This window comes from Gavialis gangeticus, unplaced genomic scaffold (assembly GCF_001723915.1).
Source record: "Gavialis gangeticus isolate Ggan-Ray unplaced genomic scaffold, GavGan_comp1, whole genome shotgun sequence".
Lineage (NCBI taxonomy): Eukaryota > Metazoa > Chordata > Crocodylia > Gavialidae > Gavialis > Gavialis gangeticus.
Genome location: NW_017729004.1, coordinates 57,877,613 through 57,886,666, shown reverse-complemented (window position 1 = coordinate 57,886,666; position 9,054 = coordinate 57,877,613). Strand labels below are relative to the sequence as shown.

The 9,054-nt window shown below is 46.2% G+C and overlaps 1 protein-coding gene and 1 long non-coding RNA gene across 6 annotated transcripts in view; one reads left to right on the top strand and one right to left on the bottom strand.

The window, feature by feature from the left end:
- The window catches only part of SGCE (sarcoglycan epsilon), an 81,983-nt gene that overhangs the window by 34,893 nt on the left and 38,036 nt on the right, over positions 1 to 9,054 (top strand). For all 5 annotated transcript variants that reach the window (XM_019508445.1, XM_019508444.1, XM_019508443.1 and 2 more), the window contains one exon: positions 3,142 to 3,340. In XM_019508445.1, coding sequence (XP_019363990.1) covers positions 3,142 to 3,340 — 199 coding nt within the window. The remainder of the gene's footprint in view (positions 1 to 3,141; positions 3,341 to 9,054) is intronic.
- The window catches only part of LOC109291422, a 16,022-nt gene continuing 15,638 nt past the window's right edge, over positions 8,671 to 9,054 (bottom strand). The window contains exon 3 of the long non-coding RNA XR_002095840.1: positions 8,671 to 8,814. This is a non-coding gene — a long non-coding RNA (uncharacterized LOC109291422). The remainder of the gene's footprint in view (positions 8,815 to 9,054) is intronic.

The window sequence follows — 9,054 nt, the reverse complement described above, 5'->3', positions numbered from 1 at the left end:
CCCCACCCCATGCCCTCCTGGACAAGTGGCAGGAGCAGTGGTGGGAACTGCTGGATGAGCCACCAGACGAGCAGCGCACAGTGGCAGGAGGTACCACCCCTTCCCTCCCCACTCCTCCCCGACAAGCTGCAGCTCAGTCCTGCACCTGCCTGGCCCTGGGTGGGCAGCTCTTGCCCCAGTCCCTCCCTCACCATGGGGAACTTGATCTGCCCCCCCCAACACACACACACCCCTTCCCTTCCCTTCCCCCTCACTTTCTACCACAATGGACTTACCAGCTCAACACAGCTGTATCAACAGCTGTAAAGGAACCAATCCCCCGTTTATAACACTGTTCCTAGGGGAAAATTGGTTCCAACTTATGACGTTTTGACTTAAGATGCAGTTTTCAAGAACCAATTGTGTCATAAGTCTGAGGACTGCCTGTATTTGTTTTTAGCATCTAGACTACATAGAACTCGTTTAGCCCTCCTGCAAATTATTTGTTTTGCACATCAATGGTAATGGTAGGTATATAGTAATGATATTTGAGAAGCACCTCTAGCCTTTAAAGTTAAAGAACAGAACAGTTAAAGATGGGGATGTTAGCATTATTTTGCATATTTGGGGTAAATTCAGGATTAATCTTTAAAGTATAGATTGATAAGTGTTTTCTTAAGTCCGTGACATTGGGTCACATTCACCAATATCATAATAAGGTTCTGCTCCACTGAAGTAAACTGAATTTCCCAGTGTTGTCCTCACAGTAATGATATTAGGATTTTGAAATGGTATCAAGGACAATCAATACACTGTTTTTAGCATGTTTAGGAAATATGAATTTAATTATATTAAAAGCAAATGCTTAGACAAGTTGTAACCTTCAAAATACAGGTTGCTTTGCAAAGCAGGCAGTTGTACTTTTTATTTGTCTATGTTTGAGACCAGTTTTCATGGAATAAGATTCTCCAAATAAATAAAATATGCTAGATTCTAATCCTATTCATACTGGTGTAAATCTTGAATATCTCTGAAGTCAGTGGACTTTCAAGAAACTCACACTAGTGCAGATAAGTACCTGGTTGGATGGCTACATTTAGCAGGGATTACTGGTGGTGCAGTCTGGTGAGAGAGGAGTGTAAGTGATAAAGGAAGAATTTGCATTGATTTGGTATTCACTGGATATATAAAATAAACACACCCAAAAGACTTTGTTCATAGGAAAAAGCAGCTAGCATAATGTTTGAAGATAAAGTGGGGGCATTTTCTTACAGCCTTCTGCTGGTTGCTTTTCCTTTTCACATGGTCTTCAAAACTGCCTGCAACTAAAAATTCTTCTTAAAACTGCATGTTCTGATAGCAGCTTTTCCACATTATTTTATATGAATGCATTGGGTATAGCTAGCTAAAGTCTTTTTCATTACCCTTACCAGTTAGTTAAAAGCTAGTGCAAGCATACCCTACTTGTGTTTCAATCACATTTTAATTGCTATGTAAGCATACCCCAAAATGTAGGGATGCAGGACACTGGATACTCTTTATCAATTTTGTTGAGATTAGAGGCACACCAATACATCGGTCCCATATTGTACTGGCACTGATATAAGGAAAATTGACATTATCAGCAATCAGCTTTTTTTGGCTGATGTGGCCGATAATGTCGCCAATAAATGCCGCATGCATGCGCACAGCCACAGCATAGGCCAGAAGCACAGCTTAGCAGTGTGGAGAGCAGCGTCTGGTTGGTAAGTCTGTTGGGAGAAGGGGCAGACTTCACTGAGGGAAGGAGTGGGGCTAGGGTAGAGGCAGTGGCAGGGGCAGGTGCTGCACAGCCAGGGTGGGATGCAGGATGGAGTCACCAGCGGCTTGGGGAGTACAGGGACGGGATGGTGGCTCCTGCCACTACATGTAGCCCAAGAGGCCATGAGGGCATATGCCTCTGGATCTGTGCTCCTGCCCCACTCCCTCCCTCACCACAGGGACTGCATTCGCCCCTTCCCTCCCCCATGCCCCTTCCCCCCTCAGACTTACCAGACGCTGCTTTCCAAGCTGCCAGGCCACATATTGGCATTCAGATCAGTATCAGCCAATATGGCTCATTAAAAATTGGTGTCTGTATTGGCCCCAAAAATCTCAATTGGTGCACCCCTAGTTGAAAAGTTAAAATTAGATATTTTACATTACAGGGTTGGGTAACTGACTAGTCAAATAAAGTTTGATCAATTGATTGGTCAAATATTGGTCAAAAATTGTAAAAAATTGCCAATAGATCCAAATACTGCACAGAAAAAGCACAGACTGTTCATTAAAAAGGTGTAAAAAATTAATAGTTCTGTCAAGAAAATGACAAAAGAATGTATTTTTGGTAACATTACTATAATCTTTGACCAGTCAAAATAAATATATGCAGTCAATTGACAATATTAGACTGGGCAATTGACTAGCTTGCCAACTGTATTGCATTAAACAAATAACTATGTCATAGTTCACATCTGAAATCAGTAAGGGTCAACTTCAGAGCAATACTAATGATTTGTCTTAAAATCTAGAAGACCACCCTGGCTGTAGATTGTGACATTTTATGAATTTTGGGTATGCACAGTAAAGCAAATGATTTTTCAGACAGAAGACAGATAAAGTGAAACTTAAAATGTTGCCTGCCACTACCTTCAGTTCAAACCTGGAGTTGACATTTGTTGAGTTTACATCATCCTATAAGTGATTCAGGTTTAAGGTATAGAGTACTGCAGGTTGGAGCACAATGTAAGCCACATCTTTTCCTTCTCAGTCAGGATAAATATAATTTTCTCCATGTAATAAAGATCCACGTTAGCCTTCAGTTGGCAGATCCTTACCTAATGAAAATTGCCATTTTTCCACTGAACTCAGCAATGCAAACTGTCAAAGGCACCATTGCCAAGACAATCTTGAGTGCTTCTGCTTTAAACAATAGCTGGTGATATTAAAAAAAAAAAAGCGGGGGGGGTGGTAGGAAATTGAGAATGAAATAAGAATACTCAAGTCAGATTTGGGGTATACTAAGTAAGGTATTTTGAACAGGTGTCTCCTCAATAAGGCAGTGCTGTATAATTATTCAACTATTATTTTAGTTCTTTTGTAAGAGAACCTTCAATGAACACCTAACTTTTCCTTCACAACTAGACTTTCCTTTACCTTATCAAGCGGAATTCTTCATAAAGAACATGAATGTAGAAGAAATGTTAGCAAGTGAGGTACTTGGAGATTTTCTTGGAGCAGTGAAAAATGTATGGCAACCAGAGCGTTTGAATGCCATAAACATCACCTCAGCTCTAGACAGAGGAGGCAGAGTTCCACTTCCTATCAATGATATGAAGGAGGGGTAAGCATACACATATAAATATATTAGGTATATACATCTTTTAACATGCAAACTGAATGTAATTGGAATGTTTAATATTACTTTTAGGCATTTGAGAGACTTTAAACTACTTTTAAAAACTCAATTTGTGTAAGATTTTAAAAGTTAACTAGAGCACAGAGGCTTCAATCAAGCCAGGGCACTGTATGAAACAAACAAACATGGAACTCTATCCAATAAAGAACTTATGTTTGTAATTCCCAGTTACAGCACCAGGCATTGCTGTATGAGGTCATGTCTTGCCCTACACCTTCAACCTCCTGAACTGTAGCCACCTCAGCGTGCACATACTGCTCTCACTGTTTCTCAGCAGAGCTTATTGGCACACATTCAGTGCCACACTAAAGTAGCTGGCTGCATTGTCTCTGATTCAGGAAGTAGTGCATATGGAGTAGGAAAGCGTGGTCTCAGTTTGATGCTGCATGGTGTATATTTGAGCAGTGTAGACACTTATGGCAAGACTTGAGTGAATATTACGTACCGAAGTCCAAAATTGCAAACATAAAAAATTCTTGCTCAGCTGCTATATCACCTTGGGATGCATCTAAACTCATTAGATGTGTCCCTTGCTTGACTTAAAATATTCCTAGTAACCTTAAGTTCTGCTTTTGTTCCTACCCAGAAGTAAGCAGATAAGTGCTTACCTTCTGCCTAAGCCCTTTTGGGATCCAGGAACTAAACCCTCCTGCTTAGGTCCCCCGAGGCATCTGTTCCAGTAGATCTGATCTCAGATCATACCTAACACACTCTTACAGGACCATCATAGAATGCACTTACAGTCACCTTCTTTTAAGGCACTGTGGTGTTGATACTGCCCACCTTTCATATACCCCATTTAAATCAATTCTATGACAAGGTCTTTCCCTAATTTAATATCAGGGAAAAAGCTCCTAGTCTTAGAATCACATACAAGGTATGGATGTAAAAGGTAATGTGACAAGAGCACCTTCCAGGCTCAGTACTAGTATGGGTCTGCCCTTGTATCTGGACAAGCCTCCCACCTTGTTTACCTACCATGCCTTGTTGATAAATGATTGTGATGTTAAATAGGTGGGAAGCTGCTCTTTGTGCACCCAGATGACCGTGGGTGATAGGTCCATGCTCCAACCATCTCCACACATGCCCCATGCCTCGCTGATGTGTCACACTGTTTTACGTCTCCAGTTCAAAGCCGGGTCCAACTGGACACAGTTGTTTGTCTCCCCTGCTGCCTTCTCAGGCCACACACACCACCCCCCTCTTGCATACTCTCATATACTCTGCCGGCTCTCACCTGGTCTCTTGCATACCACCTATCCAGGACACATTCACACCACTCTACTCACTGAGATCCTCAGGCTTTACTCTCCACCATGCGGTCAACCCTGGCACAATCTTTTGGGCCTCTCCTATGACCCTCACCTGAACAGGACTGAGCGATTGCTCAACTATGGACCTACTTCACCCCTGGCCCCTCACTGGACCACTGGGGCCTGGGTCTTCCACCTCCTTGGGACTCATCTGCTCTTCCCTGAGCTTAAGTGGCCCCACAACTCCACCCTGCCACTCTCAGGGACTGGGGTCTTACACCCCCTTGGGCTCAGGTGCTTCTCTTTGAGCGTGCCTGGCCCACCTTCAGGGTCCAACACCCCATGGGACTCAGGCGCTTCTCCTAAGCTGACTCTCTCTGTTACCACCTGAAGGTGGGGGCAGGTGTATAGGCACCTTCACCTGCCTTGCACTGGGTAGGTTCTCAGTCCTGGCATTTGGGTGACCCTGCCCTGCCACAGGCAGGCCCATCAGGCCTCCTTATCCTGGCAGGGTGCAGTTTTAGGTCATGTCCAGGACCAATGAGGCCTCCTTCCCCATAGCCTTACCCTTACCTCCAAGATGTTCCTGGAATGGGAGCTCCGCTGGGCAATGTTACTCCCCCAGCAGGTGAACACAAACTGCTCTGCTCTTATAATAGAGCTCTCCAAAAATGGTCGCTCATCAGCCACCTAGCAACTCCCTGCTTCAGCCCTTAAATTGACAGACACCCAAAGGGGTGTTCTGTCACGGGTAATTATATTTATACTGATTTACATTTACCATTTACCTCCCAACTCACTGCTGTCCACTCAAGGCAGCAGCTCTGGCAGGCAGCGTAGATGAAGGCTGCAGCATTGTGCGGCTGCTGCATCAGGGAAGTAACTAGCATCTGCCTGGGTGGAGCAGAACCAGGCAGAGTTGTGTGGCAGAATGGCAGATTAATTGAGTCTGCTCCGCATGTGAGCTGATGCAAACTGCACTGCTCTGTGTGCAATTGTATAAGCAGTGAAATGTGCATCAGCACGCAGAAAATGGCGGCAGTACACTTTTGAACTAAAGCACCTCTGTTGCGTTTTAGTTCAAAAGTGTGCTGCTGCCATTTTTTCAGTGCTGACAGGCATTTAGTCACTTACACAACTGTATGTGCTGCAGTGCCAAGTGCTTTTCAAAGTGCCCGTTGCTGCAGCACATGCATATGTACAAATGCCCTCTGTGATTAGTGTCACCTGTTAGGTAGCTGTAGGCCAGGAGTGTCAAGCGTATGGCCTGTGGGGTGAATTCAGCTTGCGGAGCCATTGTGTCTGGCCCACTAAGCTGCTGGAGGGCTTCTGGAAGTTGGGATGGGGCTAGGTACTGCTACCTCCTGCAGAATTTGAGACCCTTGTCACCAGTGGACATGGTCATTGGCCACAGTGGGGCATCTGAGGGCACCCTGCAGCCACCAGATCCTCACTGCTGGCACTTGGCTTCCATGTCACTGACCCCTGAATCCCTGCCACTACCCCCAGACCTGCTGCTCCCACATACCTGGGAGGAGCCCCAAGATTCAGATGCAGCCCAGGGTAAGCTTGGCAACCCTGCTCTAGGTATTTCCCTGCTCAGAGTGTGGGTTTTTCGGATTGCTAGTCTGAGATGCCTATCTATCCCCATAAGTAGTACAGTGTCTTGATTTCCTAACTCAAAGTTCTGGATTTCATTCTGTGTGTCAGGTGCATTAAAATTTGGTGTTGAAGTGTCTAATTTTTAACTGTTCAAGTCCTTCATTGGATCTAACCCATAGTTCTGCTCAAGGATCTTACACTAAGATACACGTAGAGACAAGCTGCAACAGACTAAGCTAAGGGAATTGGATTTGGGTCCCCTGTATCCTTCTCAGTTATCTAGCCACTGAACTATTTGATTCAAGGGATTCACCAACTGTGTTTTGTTACAGAACCTGACCCAATGGGAGTATTCTGAGCATGTCTGTCACCTCAGGCTCTGCATTTGGTATAGGTGGAGAAACACCTAGTTTGTGGATCCCTCTGGGACTTTGAAATCAGTTTTGCACATGCCCAGAATCAGACTTTTAGGAACAGAGAATGTTACTGGTAAAAAAAAAAATATAGGTGCTTAGGAAGCTGCTGATTAGTGGGGGGTTGAGGATCTAAATTCTTGACTTGAGTACCTACTGTGGCATGTAGCTGGGATAGGGGCATCTGAATCCTTTTGTAGATATAGCCCTAGGACGGTTTTTTTTTTTTTTTTAAAAACAGATCTTAAGAGATGAATTAACTTTCATATTCTGACTTAGGTACACAAAAGGATAGTGGAGGTCCATCCATATTGTGGTCAAGCTACCAGTGGCAGGGCATGGCAGAGGCATATGCCTCCGGATCAGGGCAAGGCGGGGCAGGTGGCAGAGTGGAGGCTAACAGGGGCTGCTCTGGTAGCTCTGATTTTAAAGCATTTTGAAACTGGAACTAGTGTCTTTATCCATAAATTTGCAGAGCAAAACAAGGAGTTTTCTCATATTGCTTTCTCATTTGTAATTTTAACATAATTCCCTAAGATACTTTAACAGTGCTTTATGGCATCCTTTACCTAAGGTGCCTAATCTTTGGCCATGTCTGTGTGGTATATGTATCGTGTTCAGAATTAGATTTCTCAAGGGTTGCTTTGGGCAGGCTACCTCCTAAATGAGAAGCAGAGTAGCTCTGCCCACATTGAAGTATATCTAGATTAGTTAGCACTGGGGCAGGCTAATTGGCCTGTCACTCAAGAGTACTAGCTAGAACTTCCCCAGTGTCGTGAGGATGTGGCTACACTGCCTGATGGGACACCAGGTTGAGAATGCTGCTGTTAGATACAGTAAGCTTAGCATGTAGCCATGGCCTTTTAGCCTCATCAGTTTCTTTAGGAAATTTGCCTGCAGGCAGTCCTCGACTTGCAACATTGAGTGATGACAAACGGCATTTACAACATTTGTAAATTGACACCCTGTTTCAAGGTTCCCACGCCAGTTTTGCCTTTATGACAGTTGACACAGCTGCCTCCAGCTGTTAAGTCTGTTGTGGTGGGGGGAGGGCAGGGGCATGTGGGCACAGATCAGTGCCTCCCCACAGCGAAGGAGGGACCAGGGCTGGGGCAGCTTGCGTTGCTGTGCGCCACCAGTCAGGGAGCTGCTTGTGTGGTGGCTCACCCGGTGGTTGTCACTGCTGCCCCCACCGCTATCGGGGAGGGCATGGGGCAGGGGCGTGTGCCGCAGGATCTGTGCGGGGGAGCGGAGTCAGGGCGGTGGCAGGTGCTGGGAGCAGGGGCTATGCCCCCCTGCCGCTTGCCCAGCCAGTGCAGGGCTGGTGTGAGACTAAGCAGCTGCACTGCCTATGGACAAGCCTACAGAGCTGGTCTGACTTCCCCATGCCTCCTGACTGAGCAGAAGCTTTGCCCTTGCTGGGCGAGCGGTGGCATGTGCCACCCGAAAACTCGCTGCAGCCTCTGTTAGTCTTCACTCCGCCACCCGCCCTGCCTTGCCCTGATCTGGAGGCATATGTCCCTGCCATGCCCTGCCACTGGTTGCCCAGCTGGGGCAAAGCCCTTGCTCGTCTGGGAGGCGTGAGGAGGCCAGGCCAGCTTCTGTCACTGTGTGCCACTTCTCCGGAGGCAGTGACTCAGTCTCGCACTGGGCCTGCGCTGGCTGGGTGAGCAGCAGGGAGGCATAGGCTCTGTTCCCAGTGCCTTCTGCCTGGAGTGCAGCCCAGTATAGCCCCAGCTTTGGCCTCTGTGTGCAGATCCTGGGGCACATGCCCCCACCCCATGCCCTCCTGGACTGGCAGTGGGAGCAGTGGCAAGGGCTGCTGGACAAGCTGTCACATGAGCAGCTCCCTGACCAGCGGTGAGCAGTGGCGCTAGATGCCCCAACCCTTCCCCGGGCAGTGCTTGCACCAGCCCTGGTCTCAGCCCCAATTCCTCCCATGCTGTGGGGGAACTGATTTGCCCCCCCCACTCTTTTCCTCCCCTCTTACCCCCATCACAACAGATTTACCAGCTCTATGCAGCTGTCTTGATGGTGGTAAAGAAACCAATCCCCTTTTTATAATATTATTCCTATGGGAAAATTGGTTCCAACTCTTGATGTTTCGACTTAAGACGCAGTTTTCAGGAAACTATTGTGTTGTAAGTCTGAGGACTGCCTGTACTGTTAGCAAGAAGCACGTAGTGCATTACACCCTTAAGCAGCATAAGATGTAATAAGTAGCTGGAAAAAATAGTTTGGTGCTTTGGTCTTTGTACTTTTTTGTATAAAACGACATCTAATTGTGTGTTCTGTTTTTTCTAAAAGGGACTTGAGAGCTGTTTAAAAGGCCCTGATAATTATAACAGCCAAGTTCTAATTGAAGCCACAG